At 37.9% G+C, this 23,964-nt stretch overlaps 1 protein-coding gene across 1 annotated transcript in view; it reads left to right on the forward strand.

Annotated features, from left to right (window-relative positions):
* PDE11A (phosphodiesterase 11A) overlaps positions 1 to 23,964 on the forward strand; it is a 139,295-nt gene that overhangs the window by 5,759 nt on the left and 109,572 nt on the right. Inside the window, exon 2 of the mRNA XM_009462386.2 lies at positions 12,829 to 12,987. Coding sequence (XP_009460661.2) covers positions 12,829 to 12,987 — 159 coding nt within the window. The remainder of the gene's footprint in view (positions 1 to 12,828; positions 12,988 to 23,964) is intronic.

Raw genomic sequence — 23,964 nt, forward strand, 5'->3', positions numbered from 1 at the left:
TGGAACTAAAATCAAGCAAAACAGGAGACAAATTGAGCCCTCTTTGTTCCAGACTCTCCTGTTACCTCTTTCAAGTTTAGGCCAAGTGTAATGCAGCTAATGCACACACAACCCTTTGCAGTAAATTTTAAACATGCTTGCACACCTAGGTACAGGCATCGATTTTGTCTTTGTCAGGCCCTCCGGGTGAGCTCGGAGCGTTCGTTGTCTCCTGCTGTTGCTCGTGGGTGCAGACCTTTCAGCCTGGGAGCACCCATGTGGGACAGGCTGTTGGTGTAGAAGGTCACGAACAGGCCACATTTCATTACACAGGGTAGCTGTTTGTTATCATCAATATTAACAGTGTGTCTCTTTCAATTTTAAAGAGCAGTTAAAGCATTAAAAGCCTGGGTCCTGGGAGGTTCAGTTCTGCAAATGGGAAGCACTTAGGCACTGCTTTATTCAGCAGCACTTGAGCAGCAGACACCAACAGCCATATTCATTTCAGTGCTGGCTCTTAACAAGGACAGAGCTTGCTCTTCAGAGAGCAGAGAGCATGAAACCTGGCAAGCACAATAAACAATAATTTTTAAAAATTCCATATAATACAGAAGAAATGAATTAAAACAATTCTTGCTGTGCATTAAACATGATTAGGAAGTACCACAGGGAATGCAGAAGATAATTGCAACAGTAAAGAACTAAACTGCTCTAACGCACTTTCTACAAAAGGATGCTCCAGCCCATCATGCAAAATTTAGGAAAACTTGACATTGTAAGTACAAGTCAGTAAATTGGTGAAGGGGTGTTGTAATTATCCCCAAATCTGCTGCCCAGCAGAGGCAAACACATCCTTCGTATCACAGCAGTGCTGGCCTGGGAGAGAGGGATCTCCTGGCAGAAGGCATCGCCCTCCTGTGTCTTCCACAGCGGAGAGCCCTCGGGGCAGCAGCTGAGGAGGTCTCCTCACCTCCTGTCACCTCCCTCGCTCCGTAAGTCTTCTCAGGGAACAGTTTCTGACTGACATGTAAAACGTCCTAAGGCCTTCCTGGGTCATACCACCACCGCTCTCACCTTGGAGTTGTCCACCAGGGGCAGGAGCTCCTGGTAGATGCCAAGGCTGTGTAGAAGGGCATGTGTCCAAAGCCACCCAAGGGCTCAGATACCATTTTGTGTTTCCATGCTGCTGCTCAGGTGGATCACCAGGACAGACAGGGCTGCACAACACAACATATACTGCTGGTGACAGCCCACAGGTATCATGAGGAACTCATCTTCCTCTCCACACTTGCGTGGGGCAGATGAGGTTACCTCACCAACCAGGCGGGCAGTGGCCTGTCCTCCAGGGTTGCCCGGCCATTACTCCATGGATGCATAGCACCTGCTTGCTGCCCCCAGGTGCGCCTGCTTCATCGGTTTGAAATGAACAGCTGGTGGGCTGGGCACAGGGTCCCCAGGTGGGGCTTGTTTGCTCCAAGTCCCTGCGCCGGGAGCAGGGGGGTGGCAAAGGGCTGGGGGGGGATGGAGTCTGCCCATACTCATGTGTAATGAGTTTTCTGTGCTTCCCAGGGGGGCTGTTGGGTAATTACCAGCCATTTTGTGGGACTTGCATGCTTAAAATCAGTGCTAAAGGATATCATACTGCCTTGTTTCAGTGCTAGTGTGAGGGGGTGCTCAGGGTGGGTACAGGTTCCTAGGCAAACATAAGCATGGAGGACTTCAGGACATTAACAGGTTAGTAATTTTAGGGTTTTTTTAATTAAAAAAGAAAATCTAGCAGGCTCACTTTCTCAGTTGCCTGACAGAGCAAGTACTCGGTACCCTGGTGCCTTTGGCCTCTCAAAAGGAGTGGCTGTAAGGCCTGGCTCCCCGGCTGTTCTTCCTGCAGCAGGCCCCTGAGCTGCTGGTTGTGCAGAGCTTGAGTGGGAAAAGCCTTTTGGTGAGCTGGGGTGGTTTTCCTGCCCCCTGTAAGACCATCTTTTGTTAAGCTGACAGACTTTAACTGGTTTATTGTTCAGCTAGTCCATCTGGTTGAAGAAGACAGGCTTTTTCAGGTTTTTCCCCTCAAACACCTGTTCCCTTCTGGAACAAGCGTGAAACTGCTGCCTCTGTGGCCTGTAACTTCCTTGTAAGAAAGAAATATGCGTATTTGGTTAAGGCAGGTCAGTGACTGTGACAAAAAATTGCAGGATTAGGCTGTTCAAATTTTAGCTGAAATCCTGTTACAAGCAAAAGACTAAATAAAGCTGTAGTTTTGCTTGGTAAAGGATTTTGCTGTTCTGCTTGATTGGTTTTCAATTTTTCAAAACAAATGGAGGTTTCATTTTGGTTATTTACAGTTGTATGCTATTGTGTAGTTTTTCTATAGAATAACAAACTTAATAAACAAGGATACATACATCATTATGCAAGTTAATTTGTTTTACTTTTCTAAAACAACCCTATTGACAAACTATGAAATATGAACAACTTGAGCTAATGGCTCAGTGGAGTTGTGTGTTAACAGGGTAACAGCAGCTGTATGAAGTCTGAGCTTAACGTCTCTACAGTACACATTTAAAAATGAGTGTGGCTTAGTTAATAACACTACTGCTTTGTTACAATTAGTTATTTTGAATTTATTGTTCAAGAATCTTATTATACTGTTTCTGTAACACTTGAAGCTGTGTGTTGCTTGCCTGAGTAATCACCTGCAGCTACTAACCCATACACAGACTTCTGTTGAAACACACAGGAGTCTTGTTGGTTTCTTTGCTCAGAGGAGTGTCAGGTTTTTAAAGCCACTCTGTGTATGTATGTTTTTTATATAAATAATCATTAATATTTAGGAGACCAGCACTAGGACCTGGCTCAAAGCAAGGCTGGAACGAGATGGGAACATGGATGTGGCTGGTTCTCAGCAGCGTGTCAGTCAGGTCCAGTACAGAAGGGCACAGAGAGCCACTGTGATGCAGCAAACAGTACTGGGTGTGATCTCTAAATATTTAAAATTAGAGGGGAAAAATACTGTTTTGTAAACATTTTTTTTCTTTAATAATGATACAAGCAGAGCAGAAGTGCACAGAAGCTGCCCTGCCATACGTACATACAACCACAACTTGATTTACTGTTGTGCTGTTGGTGATCTAACAGGAGTTTGTTTCCAAAGAAGAAAACAAAAGCCTTATGTGATGGATCTGGATAATGTCCTACAGAGGAATCTTTTCTCATCCCTGCTGTTGGTCAGTTCAAATTATGATGCATGAAATGTAATTATGCTTATTAGCTTGGCAGTTATGTCTGCAAACTTGCTGGTGCTTATAAAGTTATTTACTCCTGTCTAAGATTACCTATACTATTTTTTTCCTATTAATTTTGTGCCAGTCATAAATAGACAACATGTATTGTTACTTATGTCCATTGTCTAACTAATAAACGAAACGGTGGTCAGAAAAGGACATAAATGGTATAACACACCCCCACCAACCAAACTAAACAAAAAGCCCTGAACTACTGACATATTTAAAAAAAAAAAAAAAAAAAAACACAATAAAAAACCTTCAGTATTGCATCATTGCAAATTGACACCTTTTTGGTTTTTTCAAAGGAAGCTATTTTTTTAGTTCAAACTACATATATGGACTTACTTCATTTTAAATCTGGAAATTAAGAATTTTTGAGGGTTATTATTCCCTACTTTTTAAAGACTTGTTTTGGAAGTGAAGGAACAGAGTTGGCTGAACTGTTTTGCACATTCTTATCTGTTTTATTCACTTATAGGAAATATTGCTGTTGCTATATAAATAGTCACAATATAACTGGACTGTGTGCTTATTTACTTGGGAGAATTAGGTTTGAGATGCTGGTGAATGGTACTAGTTTGTTCTCCTGCTGCCTTTGTCTCTGAGGCTTTAGGGATTTTGGGGGAGATGACGGGAATAGCTGCAGCAGTGCTTATGTGGAAGTCTCTTCAGAGATTGCTTTATTGTGTTTTTTTGTGTGTGAGTTTCTTCTCTAAAAGGTTTTGCCCATATCTGCTGTAGTGGTTTATTACTTGGTTTCCGTTTCTTGTTTATGCACAATGTAATTTATACCATATGTGATTTTGAGAGAAGAGTATCTAGAACAGACTGGGTGCCTTCATTTTTTTTATTTGCTTTTTAAATGTTGTGCTTTGAATCTAGGTAACTTGCTGTCTTTTGGATGGCTCTTTTTGTTTTCTATAGAAGTTTATATATTATATGCTTATAGGAAGCATGACTAAGAAATTGAATAGGTCTCTTCCAACTTCAATTTCTTTACTTCTGTAAATGTAGAGACTCCTGCAGGATGACTTCCTATAAAGTCAATCAAAAGTACACTAAATCAAATTTGTCTATCCCATGCAGTTTGGTAGTACAATAATAATTAGGTTAATGATGCTGTCAAACATGTTACTCTTATTATCTATTTTTGATACAACTTACCTAATTCTATCAGTAATTTAAATACAGCATATTAAAAGAAATTTTGCTGCAAGTCTCTTGATTTTTTTTCTTAAGCCCTTCCTAAGGAGGAAAAAAAAACCACTATGCAGTTAACAGGCCTGGCCTACTGTATTTTACAGTTAATTGATCACCTCTTCTGTTCTGTGTGATTAAAAAACAGTATTTTCAAATCATAAAAAAAAAAAATCGGAAGTGGTTTTTCCTGGTAGCTGTCAGCTTTGGCCAAGTCGCTTAGTCCATTTCACTAGATTAAACACTTTCTCTTTAGACTTTGGAGAAGTAAAACAGCATCTTTGTCATGAACACTTAATTCCTGGAAACGTATTCAGGCAGGTTTCATCCTCCATTATGTTATTTGACTCTTCGCTAACTTGGTTTAGGATTATACTTTTTCTGTTCTAAATCATGCTAATAATACTCACATAAATTGTACTAGCTTTGATAAGGATGTAAAAGGACATATTTTTTTTCCAATTTCAAGGAGCTATCCTATGTTTTTTTTAAAAAAAAAAACTTAAACCAACAAAACCTGTACCTTTACTAACAATATGTGAACCACCTACTTAAACTGAAAATAAACACTGAAATGCAGTTCGTGAAACTTTGCTCGGACGTGAAAACTGTTTTCATTTTGAACATAACCTATTATATTACTTCAAATTTCTTGAGAAAAGAAGAAATGTAGATTTAAGTAAGATGAATCAAGAACAAAATATTTGTATTGACTATTTCATGGGAGTTTCAGAGACCCTTTACAGCCTTCTGTGGAATAGTGCATGTCCTTAGATTTTTTTTTTTTTGAGAAGAGATTTTGGTTTTTAGTTGGAAATGTGTAGATTCTTTTAGTAAATGATAGAAATAGTGACTCTTTAAGGAGACTTCACCTCTTCTTCCTGGTCAGCATGGGTTATTTTTTTGTAGGCCTCCTCTATGTGTAGCTGTTCAGGTTTAATCATGATCAACGATTGTTATTTAGTGACCTCAGATCCATGATCAAAGAAAAGAGGCTTGGGCCCTAATGGATTTTTCTCATTTGCCACTTCTGTCAATCATACAGCTGATTCTGACTTTTTTCAGTCCTTGCCCACTATTTATATAGCTCTCTTAGTCAGATTTACAGACTAAATTTATGAACACAGAGGTCAATCTGGAGGACTTGACATACAGGATATAGGCATTGTTTGGTTAGGTCCTGATTCAAATTGCTTGAAGCTTCAGGCACATCAAGATAATGAGTAGCTTATGGGATCAGAGCTTGTAACCACAGTTAATATTTTGAATTTTCAGCTGATATGATGAAGGTAGGGGATCTAGAAAAATTAGTTTGGATATACCAGCTCACTGATAAGAATTCATGCTTCTCACAACTGCTGCTCCAGGTTCTAGCATTTCTGATCCTTATGTTCTTGATTACTTTCAGATCATGCTTTTAATGTTATCCTTGCAGTTATAGGAACTAGACACTTAATATTTTTTTTTTTTTTTAAATGGAAGTTGAGATTCTGGTAACATCATATGATTCCAGAACCCTAGGAAAAAAACCTGTCTGTACCTTAAACTGGTCTTGTATGGAATAAAAGCATGAATGAAGATGTTTGTCTGCTCTCATTTATTGACAGTCTTTAAATATGTCTAAAAAGAACTGGGACTGCAGTGTCACTGTGCAGGCAGCTGAAATACCAGCACTTGGATTGATGAATCAAGGCTATTCTCTTCTGTGTCTTTACTTGACCGAATATCACATTTTACAGGGTAATATTTCCCCAAAGTAGAGTTTACAATCAATAAATAACTTGAGACAACGATAAGGTTTATCCTACAGAATAACTGTTCATTGTTGGTAGTTCTGAAATTCCAGTTAAAAGTGCCTCAGTCTTCACATTTTGAATATCCCTGGCATCTAGAAATATCATTATAAAGAACCAAAGCATTAAAAACAACTGTTTGTTTTTAGTAATGTTTTAAGCAGTTGGTAGAAGACTTGTAATTCTTAAGTGTTCTTGCATGAAAATATTGCCAGTACAACTACAATTCTGGTGAATTCTCTCTCTCAAAAGTGTATCTTGTATCTGGTCTGTCCCTAATTTCTGAATGTAAGTCTTGATTGTAAAAGAAACTTAAAAGCAAATGCTGCATTGGTATCATCAACATTGACACTCCTTACTACCTGAGAGCCCAGTGCGGATGAGGAACTTGTTGTGCTGCAGGCTGTTTTAATGTGGGATAATACAGTTTGTATCACAAAATGTTTGCAGTCTGACAGAGGGCTTCTCTCTGACTTAGCAGCTTTGTTATTGGCTGCTAAACAGGCCTCCTTGCTCAAAGTTACTACCCTGTGAGGAGAGGTAGACATAAATTTTGTACAAGCTTCTTGGCCTTTACAGTTCACACTTGGGCACCGAGGTTTTTATTGATGCTGTTAAACCCAGTAAAACCTCTCGGCTAGATCCTGCCACGTACATCCTATTATGACAATAAGTGATGGAAGAAGGGGGACGTGGGGATAAAAGGTTGGGGATGTAACGCAGGTCATCCAGTTATTTAGTTTTCTTATGCGCATATTGCATGATTCAACAATATTAATGTTGCTAGAAATAGTATTTTATTTTGTTCACTTATGTGTCTTTCCTCATTGCTTTCCCAAATGTCATAAAAAAAAAAAAAATCCTTGCCTGCTTTTCCACAAAACGTTAGGGATAGAGTTTCACTTCACATCTTGATTTTCAGTTTTTACCAAGTTCTTGTTGAGGTTCTCCTCAAAAATGTCTCATTTTTTTCTAATTAAGTGTATTAACTTCCCTATACTGTGCTTGCTGTACCTTTAGTCTCTGCTCCAGAGATGTAAAAACGTAAAAGGTAGTCCAGTTCTCTAACTTACATGGATAATCTGATATCAGATGGCAGGAAGACCATAATATGTCGTTGCATCTGTCTCTGTTGAATGGCATGCTTCTGGGACTAAGGCTGTCTGACTGCTCTAGGATCCCTGTGCTTCCTTTCTCCTAGTGTAGAGGTGCAAGAGTGTAGGGTGTCTCCTAGTATAGAGTGCAAGAGATACAAACAGGAAGCTTTCAAAATCTACTTGAAAGGAGAAGCAATACAGCAGAAATGAGTTGAACTTTAAAAAACGCTTTCCAGATTGCTAATCCCTCCTGTGTCTCTGGTTCTCATAGCATCCATTAAGGAACGCGGGATTGATAGCTTATCATTAAATCTGTTCCAAACGTGGCAGCTGTACTGTATATGTTCAGTTCAGACAGGTTCACAAGCCCCTGTCCTGTGTGCCACCATCCACTGCAAGTCAAACAGCACTTTGCGTATTCATCTTGAGGCCTGTTGTAAAAGCAATGACTACATATGACACAGGATTGGGAGTTACAATTGGATTAAAATACCCACTACAGTGAACCTTGTTACCTAAGCAAAAGAAACTCAGATAAACATGAATGCATCTTCCTGATTTTTATCCCAGACCTCTGTTTTGTCTTACAGCAATGTGTCTCTTTTAATTGAGTATATTCAGATAAACAAATTGCAGCTCACTTTTGGACTTTCCAACAGCTGTGCTTTTTCAATTAAAATCCTGCTTGAAGATTTACTTCTTTTACAAGGCCCACAAGATGTAGATCAATAACAATATTACTAGTCAAGGCATGTTGTCATTTCAGTGTTTCCTCGTGTACTCTGTTTTGCTTTGAACAAAATTAGTATGTTATCAATAGTTCAGCAACAATAGCTAATTCTAAATAGTAGTTCAGACACTATCAAGAGGTAGTTGAAGAAACAATGTTTAATTTATTAATTGGTGAAGCTTACTGTGTGATAATTGCACTGCATTTCACTTCTGTTGTAGAAGAACCATCCCTTTCTAGGCAGGATTCTCTACAGTGCAGAAGAGTTCAGCTTCTATTGAAGTTGATATAAAAGTGTGCAGAAGCATGTGGAAAGATCACAAGATCAGGCAGGTCTGGGCCCTTGATGCCATTATTAAAAACCATTCATCATGGGGGTTCTGGTTCTCCTAAGGAAGTTGTTAGGCACAAATAATTCAAGGGATTCTCATCAAATCCTTATCAAAGACTGCATATTAGTAATCTGGTCTTTATGGAAGCAAAGACTGTTTAATACACTCCAGAGGCAGAAATAGGTCTGAGGAAGAACAACAACTCCTAATGAAGTTATCAAATTAAAAGAGAACAAAAGGCAATAGTATAATAAAAAAAAGAGCTTGATATTCTGTGGCAGAAGAGCACTGTAAACTGTATATGAATACCATAGTTGATATTAATTCCTTATGGCTGAAAGGTACGTAAACTTGCAACAAGTAATAAAATAGCCAAAGGTATATGTTAGTCTTTGATAAGTGAGTGTACAGCATTTCTAAATCATGTCTCTCTTTAGGTGACTAAAACAGTCTATTTCTATAGCATCTGCAAATCACAACAAGGAAATAAAAATAGCAATAAAATTGCCAGGAGAAAAAAAATCTGTCAGTTTTTAGCATCAGTGAAGATTTAATGACTTATCTCTTCCTCATCACAATCAAATCTTATCTTAGATTAAGGATGGTATGGATGGTTTTCATCACCTGAGACAAATATGGACATTATTTCACAGCCCATATTGTCTAAACTTTTGAAAACAAAACTCATACTTATTTTTGTAGAACAGCTCAGTTCCTTCATGTTAGGGGAGTCAGAACTGGCTGTAACTATTGTCTGCAGCATAAATGCTAACTTCACCCTGGAGGAACGGGGCTGCTGCCAGTAAATAGCAGTAATTCCCTCCCTGGCTGATAGAAGAGCTGAAGAATAGTTGAAGACTATTCTCTACTAAGAAGAACAAAGATGCTGTTACCACTACCTCTTCTGAACTTTGCAGTGTCCTTTGAGTCACTTTGTGATCTGCAGCATGAGTCGTTCTGTTGCAGAGAATGGATTTCTGCACGCTGCCATGTAAACAAACGAGCCACGTTTAGTTCCGTTCCCTTTAGGTTTTGTCAATCTATATTGAAAGTAATTTTCTGCTAAATTTGAGTTTTGCTCTTGGCTGCTTGCTTACTACAAATGTTAATGTATTTAAGAAAAACTTCAGACTGTTTAATGATCAAAAGTACTATAAGCTCCTCTTGCTATTCTGACAAGCATAGAAAGTCATATGAAAAGATACTTATTACATCTTTTAAACCCTTCTGTTTGTATATATAGTAATCTTTCTCCAGAGGTAACTAGCTGCGTGTATCCTGCAGAGGAAGGTTAAAGAAACTGCAAATCCAAACAGTGTATTCCTTGAGTCATGTCTCTAGCTAAGCTATATGCTGAGAATTATATTGGCATGTGAGGGAGCTTTTTTTTTAAATAGGGACACTCCTGTACTTAGCTTTCCAGAAAGAGCTGAGGTTTTATTGTATTTCTTTGAAAAAGTGGTTGTACCCCATTGCAATACTAGCCCACATAGCGAGTCTTATTTGATGTACTGAATTTAAAGTGCAACAGACAGAAGTGGGGCCAAAAAGCATCTCCATCTACTTGACAGAGAAATCGCGAGCATCTACAGAATATAGATGTGAAGTGGCAGCATGGCCTAGCATAAGCGTGTATGTATCACGTCACTAGCACTAAATATCAGTCTTTGCTTGCTGTCATTAAGTCGAAGTGTTCTATAAAGTAATGGCATTATTTTTTAAATGGTGATCAAATTTAATTTGATTTCAAGATGTAATATTGTCACCCTATGTGTATTTTCACTACTAATTATGTTGTTGAAGATGGTAGCTTATAATCTTTTACAATGTAGTACATTCTGAAATTCCTACAAGTATTAAAGCACCTGGGTTTTCACTAAGACATGAGACACTACTTCTAGTGCTTTAGTGTAAAATGTGTTATGTCAATTGCCTCTAAACCATGTTTCAAATCTGAAGTAAGAACTGTCTAAATGCAACTTAAATAATTTTTTTGATGCATTGGAATTAGCAGTACTACTACTAAGACTTTAATACCTGAATAGCTTTGGAGATAGAAATATACTCCGTGTGTGGCACTGTGACCCTACATAGAATAGGAATGATGACAAGAAGTATGAAGCAATTGCAGTTTTAATAAAAGATTTGGATTTTGTCTTGAAAAGTGAAGTCCTCTTTGAATGTGATGCAAGCATTTATTTATGTACATCCCTCAATAAATACGTGTAACCTTGGGCACGTTCATTGCCTAAAAAAAATTTAAAATAACAAAATACTTGCTGCTGTTACTTCAAAGACCATCTTGTTATTAGTATCTTTACTCTTCAACATGATCTGTTATAAACATTTTTAATATTTGGTTTTAAGAGATGGATTTCAGTCATTCTATTGTAAGAGAAGCCTTATGCTCACAGTATGTGTTCTGTATTTTTTTGAGAAAGTGCATGCTTTATGATCAATCAGATTACAGTGCATATTTATTCAATCATGATTTAGAGATTTTATATATGCATTAATCAAAACAGGTAAGTCTTCATAGTTATTATGCATTGTTGTTCAAAAAAACATAACTGCAAGTGGATACAAAAGCATATGAAATAATCATGCCTAAAAAAAAAACTGTGTACCAACAATTAAAAAAAAACTTGGTGATACTAGATACAATTCTTGGCCAGCAAAATTTGAAAATAAACAAAACCACAATAAATTATACTTGCAAAATTCTTGGATAAATGATTGCTACTTGCCATGTAAAGCTTAAGGGTAAACTTTTATTGTGGAGATTCAGTTGCTCTGTTCTGTTAACACTAATGAGAGTTGCGTTGTTAAATTTGCCCCTTAGAGCACCACAGATTAATGAAAAAATACTCTGGTTGATGTATACTACATTTTAGGAACTCTCAGACTACGTGGATATTTGCCTATGCATTTTCAACCTGCTGCACAATGATTTAGTTGGATATTAGTATTGTGAGGCAGTCTCCATGAAATCTTTCATTGTTTCATATTTTATGTAGTGTGAGTACAGCAACTTAACAAACAAATTTGAAGCATCACAACTTCATATAGCGTTTCTGTCAAACTCATTCTTCCTGGTATTTCTCATGTACTAGTTATAAGGTGGTATAACCTATAACTTATGATGCACAAGAAAATTCAGAAGCTCTCATTTGGTGCAGATATCAGGCAGTGAAGAGTAAGTACAGATCAGTAGAGCAACTTGTATGTAAGCACCCCTCAATCACTGATCAGATTGAACTGGCATAAACTGAAAAACAGATGAAGACTTAGGATGAATACATAGTGTCATGCTGGTATGCTCCCTATTTTACATTAAAGCCCTAATTCTGCAACTGTTCATAATGTATACAGCTAACGGACACTTGCTCCACTCTGGGGTGAACATGGTGACTTTCCAGCTAGGAATAGTCTAGACATTAGTACATACCAGATCTGTGTGACTCATTCTTCTTCTCTGCATTCTCAATTAAGGTGGCACAGCACTCCTTGCAGCTTGTTATCCTTTCATACAAACCACAACATCTGCATGCTTCACACGCGCAGACTATGGAAAGGTATGCCTGGTGAACTGCAAACAGCCCTTTCATTAGTGTGTGCATTGAAGGAGGTACGGTGTGTGAACAGAGGAGCTCGGGGCCCTCACAAGTGCCTGCAAGGACCAAGTGGTTACCCACAGCTTCACTGGTAGGAACATATATCAGCAGCAATATAGAGGGATAGTGAAGCAAGCAGTATTGGTTAAGATTGAAGAAACTGAAAACTGCCTGTGAACATGTGAGCAGGAACCAGGCTACAGCCTTAGCCACTCATAGTTTCCTTACCTGTATTGAAACCTGCGAAAGCTATGGGCAAGGTGGATCTGACCATCTATGGTCAGTGCCAAGGCCTGCTGCTGTCATGGAGCTGTGGAGGACCCTCTGCTTACAGATGGCCCTGGAGCCATCAAAGGCGGCACTATCATGGTGCTGAGCTGTGGGTGTAAGGAGCTTGTGTTTTGTCAAGGCCCAAAGCGTGTTACGCAGTCTCCCTATCATGTTTTTTCTCTTCTCGTATTTATGTTCCCCATATGTTTAATTTGTCTTCATTTTCCATGTTCTCCTGGTAGCTGCTTTGGTAGTGATCCTTTAGATAGGTCATTCTTCTAACTGAGGTATAAATGTGGGACTTCAGTGAATACAGTTATGTAATGGTAAACCTTATACTGATCCTCCAAGAACTATTTTTCTTAGTATCTTAACTGAGGAAAAACAGCTAATAAAGAATGGGGTAATAACAGAGAAGCAACAATGTAACACTACTGAAAATACTATACAAAACATTGAGAAAATAAAGTACTTTGCCTGAAGAAAGCTTAGATGTGTGACATGCATGTTAATGCTTCCTTATTTTCTTTTGAAGGATCGCCGCTTTAATGACGAGATTGACAAACTGACTGGATACAAGACAAAGTCACTCATGTGCATGCCCATAAGAAACAGTGATGGAGAAATTATTGGTGTTGCCCAAGCAATAAATAAGACTCCTGGAGGTGCCCCTTTTTCTGACGATGATGAAAAAGTAAGATTACCTTTACTTTTGTTTTTTTTTTTTTTAAATTTCTTTTGTAACTCAGTACACTCTTGTAAAGGTACTTAATCCAAATAATTAAATGGCACAGCTCTTGTGTTAATGATGGGTTTTTAGAAGTGCTTAACATAAAATGTATATTTTTGTTGTTCCCAACATAAAACATGTATCTGTTCTATAAATGTGGGAAATCTTGTGGCTGAAACTTCAACTTAATGGTCTCTAAATCTGATGTAGACTTTTTTCATGTAGTAGATCTTAATAGGAAGACTTTTTATTTTTGAAAACTTATCTGTAAGAATAAGTTCATGGGGGAAAACTATCACAGAGACACTCCTAAGCTTGCTGACTTTAAAAATCACCACCTTCTCTTAATGCTTTCCGTGGGATAAACGCATGGGCAAAAGAAACTTTATATTAGAGGAGGTTATGCATATACAACTTTATGCTATTCTAAGTTATAGCAGACTTGCAAACACCCATGAAAGGAAAAGGAGGGCAGGAAGGGGACATGGGTGTGTACATGAAGTGAAATTTGGAGAGTAAAGTGAAGTCAAAAGGCAAGAGAATAGAGTGAGCCACAACGAGGCAACTTGAATTAAAGAAAGTGGGGAAAATAGGAAATGGTGCTGTTGAAGGCAGATGCGTACAGCTGAGCGCGGAGAGAAAATCTGCATAAAGCCAAAAGATTACTTGGGGAAAAGAATGGTAGAAGGCAAGAAGCTGGGGAGGAACACAACAGCAACTCTCTCTGCTCAGGAGAGAGAAATGCAGTCTCCTTCATGCATGTAATAGGCAAATACACTTCTGTGTATTAAAATAGTATTGAATCTCATTTTTGTGGAAGTGTAGAGGCAGACTTTGCCCCCAAAAGCTCTTTATGTTGATTCAAAAGCAGTTAATAGTTGATGCAGAGCCATTGTTGGTGTGTTACATACATGGTGATGTGTCTGTGCTATGACAAAAAGGTGTTAAGTAATGCCTGCTGGAAGGGGAAAATCCTGTCTTGTTGGTTCATCTAAATAGATGGAGATTATTTTTCCAATCAGGATATCTTGATATGAACGAAACACATTATAAAGCTAAACTAACAATGGTTTATAAAGGCTGTGAAATATTGGATAAATCAAACTCATCTTCCATATAAACCATAGTAATCGTATCTTTGAGTACTGCTTGAAGTTGCTATTACATTATTATTATTTTTACTTGTTATATACTTACAGCAATACATTTAGTGCATTGTGCATAACCATTTCATAGTTTGAAACAATTGTTTGGCGAGAATATGAATCTTTATATGAATAATGTCTGTTGATGGCATCATACTCTCCTTTGCTGTGTAGTGGGATTAATTCAAAATTGATTGCTGTTTTGAAATTTTAGTATGTGAAGGAACTTTTTGCAGTCCACGTGGAAAAATCTTTGCCAAGTGAAATATTAATAAGTGGGTGCATTAAAATTGAGAGAGAGTAAAAAGGAGTACTGATTATTTTTATACCTTGTATTAGTTATCAGTTGTCTTCCAACAGAAACAGTTATGAGCAAATATTTCTTTATAGTTTTATTAGATTGTTTAGCGTAGCACAACTTTGCTATTAAGTGGAGGTCTTCCAAGCAGTTACTCTTAGCAACACCTGCTTACGCATGAAGAGCCAGCTTGCTTGCTGTGTGCCACTGTTTGCTTTTGGTGCTTTTACTAAATCTGTTTCAACATTATATTCTGACTTGATGTGCTCTTGGGCTGCTTGTTAATTTGTTATGGTTCAAGCTTCAGATTCTCATTAAGACCTAGCCATTTGGATCCAAGTTGAAAGACTACACACGTTTAGATTATAATCTTCTTTAAAGTACATTCAACAAATAAAAGGAGTGGAGGATAAATTAGGCTAACAGTAAGAAAGCTTATGGTTTGACAGAGTAACAATACAGACAGCTTAGCTGCCCAGTTATACATAATACCATAGAGAGAGCTTTTAAAATATTTTTATAAATGCCAACTAACTGTGGTTACTCTTCACACCAACACTAGTAGTAATTTTATAAAACTAAAAAACTAATTACAAGAACGATACTCATTGCAGTGTGTATGTGTATCTGGCATCATCTCTTGGTTAGATGTTTACTTCTGAACGTGTTGAGTAACAAGGAAGAGGGAGTCCTATCTCTGGCAGTATCCCCTATTCTAGCACCACATTAAAGACAACTTTTCTCTTCTGTGAAAAGCTTATAAAAACTCTTTTCCATAAAAATCATTAGCTTTTAATTTCTGTTTTTGCAAGGTGTCTGTGTAACTGATTCTGCATAGTGATTTATTTGGAATTAAATAACTTAAAAAACTCTCAATTTTCAGATGCTACTTTTTCAGACATCTGAAGTGACCCAGTACTACTTAAATTGTTTCTTTATAAGTTATCTAAATTTGTGTAACCATTAGTTTGCTTCTGAATTACTTTTGATTCTTGAAAGTCTCGGATGTTGAATGTTGGTTTATTAGCATACAATACAAATCTGGCAGTGTATGCTACAATGAGTAGCCAAATGCAAATTAAACAAAATTAAACCTTCTCTGAATAGGCTTTTTTCTGCACTTCTTTTTATTAGTACTCTATGTCCATGTAAAGGGAATTTTGTTTAAAATGCAGCCTTTAGCATGGATACTACATTCAATTATCATACATTCAACTAGCAAAACAACTGTGTACATGTGAATTGTGTATTACATAAGCATATTAATGTAAATATTTGATGCCAGTACTGAGGCTGTGGTATTTGCTTCCATTCAGTGGCTGCTAAATATTATCTAAAATCAGCAAGTTGCCCATAATTTAATTGCCGTCTTTAAATGACTAGTAAAAATAATATATATCACTGTTTATAATTATAAGCCTGTATGTTAGAAGTCTTCAAGAATGTATTAAATAGGTTCTTACATGTAGAGTTTATGGAAAAATAAATGCAAACATAACTGTTATCATGCCCTGTAGTAGATCTTAGATTTAATGAGGCCTGGCAGTCTGTGTGCTGTTATTTCCAAATCTGTGCTTTTAAGTTTCTTCACTCACTGATAACCTAGAAAGCACGATATACCTCTGAGAAGCAAGAGAGAGCGCACTTCCAGGGGAATGTCTTGCAAGGTTAGAAAACAGTTTTTTATTTGTAGTATCAGCAAAAGTGGTTGTGAGGAAAGGGGGCAAGAAAAAACTGGGAGATCCTTTTCAAAATAAGAAAAGGTCTACCTGGGTATTGAGGTGGTTTGTGTAGAAAAGCCTGATGAGCAGCTGGCAAAAGACACAAGTTCAACTTTATGTTGATGTTACAATTTCCAACAATTCGCAGCTTCAGAATGGTTAGAAAATGAAAATGTAAATTACCCGTCCTCCTCTTCCCCCCAAGCCCTCTCAAAGAAATGTCAGTATCATTTAAGTCTGACTCTTGTTTGCAAGTGTCTATCCTCTCTTAGTATTGTGCGAAGCAATTAAAATAATCTGTTGGGTTTTTCTTACAAAGCTACATGACTATATTGTATAATGAAATGTCACTTGGGGGCACTACTGTCCTGAGTCAATAGGAAACAAAGAATTATGTTTTCAATTAGAATTAAGTAGATGCTAGCATCATTTTTATGTACTCTTAGTTATTTTCAGGAAGTTAAGAGCAAATAAAATATTTAAGATTTGAGGAGTTTTTAATGCTCCCAAGCTGTAACCAAGTTTATATTTTGCAATATGTAAAATGGAGTATTGGATTTCAAAGTTTGTCTAATTTTTTTTTCAGGGCAAATTTTCAGGTAAAAGCCTTTTACATCTCTGACTGTGGTGATAACGCAGCACTAATAATGAGTCTAAGTGAATTTTCTACATGTAATGATTGTTTCCTACTGCCGAATTTCTTTACTCCTTTTGGTGGTGAGATGTTTCAGCCAATTCATTGTTTAAGTGCAGAACTAGACTTGACAGCCACTGGCACAAGAGAAAATGTTCTGTCTCACAATGTGTTTTGTCTCCCAAGCATCAGTGGCTCAGTTGAACAGACTGATTTCAGATACTTCCAATTTGAGGCAAACAATAGTAGAATACCTTATTACTTTTTGTATAGCAGCCATCACTATTGTATTATGTCGTGTAATTGGTAACTTCTGGGAAAAATAGGCTGGTAGTATACTTTTACATGTATTTCACAAATGAAGACACCAGTTCATCTGCACAGACATAGAGTAGGAAGATTAAAAAAACAAACCCTTGAAAAAAAACTGAGCACCCTGCATGCGTTCCCAGTACTGTCCTGAAGATTCATTTAAGTATTTGTGCTGTTTGCTGGTGAGTCATACTTGTTCCAGGACTGGTGAGAAACTCAGCCTAACAAGAGCTTGATGGTCTTTAGATTATTGTGTGCCCTTTAGAGTCTTCTGAGATGCAGTGCCAAAACAAATCTAATCCTCCATCAGAGAGGCTCAACAAACAGCAGCAGCAGCTCCACTGTCACTTAAACTGGCATCCTGGTTCTCTCTGGCTCTGACGTCTTCCTAGTCTGAAAGAAGTGAATCAACTGCAGGGAGACTACCCAGGACAGCCAGCTTGAATTAAATCCTGCTTGGCTTACTGAAAAGCAGTAGATTGAATGCAGTGAGATCCCTCCTTGGGAGAGGGAAGGAAGAACTGCATTTGGTTGTCTGTGCTCTGTGGATAGTTTTATTAGGAAATATATATATCTCCAGATTCCAGGATTCAGCTGGTTTATGTTTGGTTTGTGGGGGCTTGAAGATACAGTTCTCTCTTGCTCCAACATTTCTATTTCTTACGTTCCTAATAACAGCCCTGTGATTCTAAATGGCCCAATTTAATGTGCTCTTCTTTGTCCATATTAGTTAAGGCTTAAATATATTCTATACTGTGTCTACTATAGTGGTGAATTATTTGCATGGATTTTGCTATACCTGCTAATTTGTTTTCTCTGAGTTTTTGCGTGATGAGCTTAGAGTCGTGCTGGCAGGCAGCAATTTCAAAGTCAGGATGGTTTCTTTGTCTTAGGGAAGTAATCAACTGTAAATAAAACTACTAGGGAAGGGAGCGATCCAGAACACGCAAGCATTTCTGACTGTTGTGAAAATGATGACCGTAGCTCTCTGAATGTGTGGAATTTACCAAAAAAGTCACCTGAAAATTATTTTGATGTGTCCACTAGAAAGGAATATAAGAAACAGATTAAGTAAATAATTTTTTGTGTTTCATATATTGCAGTATGTGATGACCTCCTTCTAACATCTACCTTGGTTCTCTGAAAATCTGTATGGCAGTGAGACTCCAAAAGCTATTATTTAAAATTGACATAATCCTCAAAGTTATCATGTGGCCCGTATGTCACTTGCACCCCAATGCAAGAGACAAATTTGCTGGAAGAAGGCAGAAAGTAACAAAGGCATTTGAAGGATGAAGGTGCTGAAGCGCTACAACTATCTGGGAAAACTCTAATGGTCTATTAGGCACAGTTCTCAAAGTACTTGCTACGCAAATCTAAATTAAAATAAATCACAGTAACTGAACTCTCTTGCTGGGGGAGTTTAAAACAATTTGTCACTAGAATATTGGCTTTATCAAGGCAGCTTCACACCACTGGTTTGCAACCAACAGCACCAAATGACTACAGTGACAAATATTTGAATGGACTTCTTTTGTCTTGCATATTCAGTCATGCTTTCAAGTTAAGCTGAAAGTCTAGACTTCTTTTTAATTACAGAACTCTAGAAATGTGCTTGAAACTTAACAAAAATGTATCTGTATTAATACCTCTGTTTTGAGACTGGCAGTTAATATTTGAATTGGACATCTTCATCTCTGAGGTATGGAAACATGTCTAAGATGTGTCTTACAGTGATATTTTAGTGAACAATTTATTTTTTCAAATATAAATGTGTATTTTCCTAGGCTCAGGGGCTACTTTGTTGCTGTGTGTTTATGGTATGTATTACACTAAATCCTTGGTACCTGTTAGAGGCCTCTAGGTGCTATCATAAAACAAATGAACACGTCAGATTTGGCATCAGGAAGGGTTTCTCTATAGAACAGTTCAGTGAAGATTTTCATGTGTGGGTTTTTTTGGTTGTTTTTTTGTGGGTTTTTTTTTTGGTTGGTTGGTTTTGTGGGGACTGGGGTTTTGTTCTTGTCTCGTACGATGGTGAGAGTGGGGAAGGTATCTGGGTTCTTCCTGTGATTGCCAGCTGGAATCTGAACCTGTTGGCTCTTCCCATATTTCCTGTGCTTGTATCTTCTTAAATAATTAATGCAGAGAGACTTGAAAAAGTAAGAGCTCTTGTCTGTAAACCTAGACTGTCATTTAGCTAATGTTTGTAGTATTTGACTCAAACCTTGATAAACTAAATGGAAGAATCTCTGCCTACTTCATGGACTTTTAAACATCAAACCTCTGTCCATTTCTAGCATAGGAGCACTTTGTTAAATGCATACCCCCCCAAGTCTATTTTATGAAACTTAAATTCATCTGGGTCAGAGCACTGAAAGGAAACTTGTTAAGGATCAGTTTTGGCTTCTGTATCCTTCCACTGGATGCAAACAGGCTCCAATAGGCTGAACACAGATTGTGGTAGACGGCTGTTGATCAAACACCTTTCTAAGATATCTCGATTCACTAGATGTGAAGATGACTCCTTAATTCCTTTTGTGAACATTCATTGAAAAGTTGGAAAACTGGAGTGGTTGTTATGCCAAACCCTCCTCCCCCCGCGCCCCAACACAACAAAGGCCAGAGTGTCCTTCAAGTTAAGTTTAATTTTTCTTTTTGTCTAGGAGATATTTTGTCAGCTGCCTGGAGCCTGAAGTTGCCTCTGAGCTTGAAAAAGGTGATCAGATTTAGAAATGGTAGTCAGTCGTGGAAACTGAGCCATACAAAGAGCCATGAGACAGAATAAAACTTTCATAATATTTATTGAATGCTTGTGGTCAAAACAATCTGGTTGGCGCATGGAAGAGCCCTGTACGCATTTCTTCCCATGTTGGGCCTCATGTCTATTCAGCTCTACGAGAACTGTGTTGAATCTAATCACGGTATGGGGGCTGCTGTTTTTATGTACCCAAAGCTATGTGCGGGTTATGTTAAGTCCATCCAGTAGATACATTAGATGATCTTCGTGTCTCTTGGATCAACTATTTCAAGTGGATTAGAGAATCACCAAGGTGGCATTGTGGTGGTTATTGTAAGGCGGCCTCGGCAACTCTGTAAGGACTTAAGATGTTTTCATTGCCTAAAATACAGACACACAGAGCCCTGAGCCTTCAACAGGCTGATGGTAATAAGCAGTGCTTTGCAGCCTGACTTGTTAAGGTTTTTTTTTTTACTGTTCTGTTTTGAAATTTGTGGAAGCAGCCTGATTGATTTCCTGGGAAATCGGAGCCCTTTTCTTCAGATGTGATGACATTAAGTATTTGTATCTAATGCAGCATTTGAGAACACATATTGCTGCTTTCCTTCATGCTTAGTTCAGTCATGTTATCAAAAATTATAGTTGCAATGATTTTTATTAATTATGTCTCTGTTTGACAAAACTCCAGAGGAGTTATGATGATAAGTGATCCATTAGAGATGTTAATTATGAAGCATTCAGTAGCACCTTGGGTCTAAGTCTTACTAAGAGACCTTTGGGTCTTCCTGCAAATTCTGAAGCATAAAAATAGCCCTGGAGCTTGTGCTCTGTTTTCCCCTTTCGTTGGTATTCGCGAGGGGTTGCAGCAGGCCTGGAGCCAAGGAGTCCAGATCTCTACTGGTCAAACACATGAACAGGCTTCACAGGAAGACTGGTAATGCAACCAAACGCAGTGATCATGGGACTCCTTTGCCTTGCCTTTGTGCAGCCATACTACGTTCTTCAATGAGCAGAATAGTGTAAAGTTTTCAACAGTAAGCCCAGAAGCCAAGAATTTCTGCAGTTCTGATCATAATTTTCAGACACTTCAGTAACTGGAAACTGTGATACTATATTACTTTTATCTTTTGTATTAATACTATATTAATAAATTTTCACTTAAATGCTTTGAATACCAAAACAACAATCATACAAGGGCTCAGGAGGATTAGAATTTTGTTTGGTTCATCTGTCAGCAGAATAAAAGCCTGCCATGAAATAGTCTCAGGGCTATGATGTGTATTTGTATTACAGTATAACTCTTAGGTACTGTCTAGATAAGGAATTGACCAGAAAAGCTTTTTTTTTTTTTCCTGGGAGAAAACCATGTTATTACATTAGCTAAGGAGTAAAGTTTTTACCTTCAGCTGTCTTCCTTTTCTTGGCAATACTCCCTTAAACCAACTAAATTATTTTGATCAAATGGCTCATTAGAAAAATCTTGTTTGCTTCAAATGAAACCTGCATTGGGGCCTCGTTATGGAAGCATGTAAAAGGAAACCTTTCTGGTCGGCAGCTGGTGAAGCCTTCATTTCTGACAGTTACTGGAGATGTGCCCTGTGGGCTGCATGGGAGGACTTTGTCCCTAGTGAAGTGTTTTCTGAACTTCTGTCAGTCTGTTCAGTTCTCCATAGCTGTTCTTCATAATAACTTCAAGGCTTGATATACTTCTAGAAAATAGCATTTCGCATCTCCTGCGAATTGCTTATATTTCCTGAAGCAGAATGAAATGTTCATACAGCAGTTCCTGCCATCAAAAGTATTTCCCACGGGAATACTGATGCTAAGCCTGTCTGTACCTATAGGTTACATGATGAGAAATTGCAAACTGCTTAGCAATCACTGTGCTAAAAATTAATTCAACCTCTGACCTTAAACATGTTATTACAGGCTTCATAAGAAACTGTAATTAAAACAGTATTCTGTCATTCTAGCACTGACTCACGATATGCCCTTGGGCAAATCACTTTACAGTGGTCTCTCTTCTGAAACATAATTTTTAAAATGGCATTAGATGGTTCCATATGTACTATCAGACTTTCCATTTTAAGTATTCTTACTTTATAATAAGGAAATTATTTTCCCTCTTGAGCTCAGCCTGAGTTTTTGAAGCCTTGTTGAATGCTTTCTTTGCATGCAGCAGCTGTAATCTGGACAGATCTGGTTAGAAAACACCAAAGCAATTTCACAAAAATCAGTTTCAGCTGTTTGTTTAATAGTCCCAGCTTCACATATAATATCTGATCTCCATGAAAATTGTGCCACCCTGCTGTCCTTGATTGGTTTGAAAAAGTGTAACTGGTCTATAATTGGTGAACTCCTGATTGTACATTAGAAGGGACTCGGTCCTCCTCCATGCTGTCTTTGCCATTAGAGATTCATGGCTGCATCCCAGCAGTTGGAGTATGTAAGCAGCAATGTAGCTGTAATGCCTGCTAGGAGTGTATAGGAATGTGTTTCCCCTATATCTGGGAAAATGACTGTTTAATTCTGTGGCCACAAATGAATAAAACTCTTGTCCTCTCCTTTCATAGGAACATAAGAAAAGATTGGCTACCTCAGATGAAAGGTCTGTCTAACCCAGTGACCTTTCTCTGTCAGCTGCTGAAAGCAAACGCCTGGGATGGGGCAGGCACAAGATGGTATTTCTCTCATGTGCTCCACCAGTTTCCCATGATTTGCAGCTCAGGGCCAGACATGGTATCTTTGTAGTTAATACCACCCTGGAGATTTTCTACTTAGGAATTTATTCAGGCAACTCTCAAAGCAAGACAATCTTCTAGCTTTCACGACATCCTGCACATTGTGTGAAGAAATGCCACCTGTCTTTAATTTCATGTTATTCCTCCTTGGTTTGCTTTTAGTGAACACAGTGAAGAGTCATTCCCAATTCATTTTTCATGGCAATTGTTTTGCCCTAAAAACCTTCAGCCTTTAAAAGCTGTGAAGTTCCCGCCTGGAGCAGCAGTCTTCCTTGCAGTCAGCTGTTTGCTTTGGCAGAAGGGTTGCCTGCTCCCCAGAGCCCTGGGCAGTGCTTCTGGTCTGCTGTGGCAGCCAGTGCTTTCCATGTCTGGGGAAGTAGAAGTTACTTGAACCATTTTCCTGTACCCTCTAGCCTAGAAAAAAAAAAAAGGGAACTGGACTTGGTGTTGTAGAACTGTCAGGTATGCCCAGAACTGTTTTTGAAAGCCAGGGCAGACCTTCATTTCTTGTTGGCATCCTGATGCCACTGCATTACTGGAATATAAAAAAAAAAAAAAAGGGTTTTGTTCATCATCTAACCTAGTTAGTCTACTTTGCCAATTGTTAACTTTAGCAAAAATTGTTATTGTTCTTATGAAAGATTCCAGAGCTCCCTGAATCATTTTGGATGTTGGGAAGTGTTGTGTTTTTAATAAAAAACCTTTACAACAAAGCATAAAAAACATGTTAGGTCACCAGTGAAAGTTAATCAACAAGATTAACTATCACTGTGCAGCAAGATTACATGTTCAGAGTAGAGCTGACTAGAATTATGAAAGCTAAAGTAGTTTAACCAGCTAATGATAATGGTTTTGCATCTCTTGCCTAGCTGGCAAACACTAAACTAGAGTTAAAATGATCAATGTTATGATGATTTTTTCAGTTGGAATGTTGGAGCTGTCAGCGATAATTGAGCCACATTGTTCATAATCATGAATGGTGGTCAGAGACTTCAGCAAGGAAATTATGCAGTACACTTCAGGTAACTCTTAACAGGGTAAGCAAACTGTGTTTAGAAAAATATTTCCCATGAACAGCATAGTGATACAGACAGGGGCACCAGGAAGAACGCTTCATTTAACAGTGCTTTGTGAAAGCTATGAGTAAGCACCTTAATTGTCAATTCAGTCTGTGGGGAACCCTTTTACTTAGAATATTTATCTGCATATGTTTTTAGCAAAACAAATACTTATACTGGCAGCTATCAAGGCTACAGTCTTTGGATTGAACTTGACCTGAATGTCACCCAAGTATTAATTTGCTGGCAATTTGCTATCTATGTGGTAGAATGGATAAAAACAAATCTTGTT

The sequence above is a fragment of the Nipponia nippon genome, unplaced genomic scaffold (genome assembly GCF_047370975.1).
Source record: "Nipponia nippon isolate SJK-2023a ecotype South Korea unplaced genomic scaffold, ASM4737097v1 scaffold_5, whole genome shotgun sequence".
NCBI classification, from domain to species: Eukaryota; Metazoa; Chordata; class Aves; order Pelecaniformes; family Threskiornithidae; genus Nipponia; species Nipponia nippon.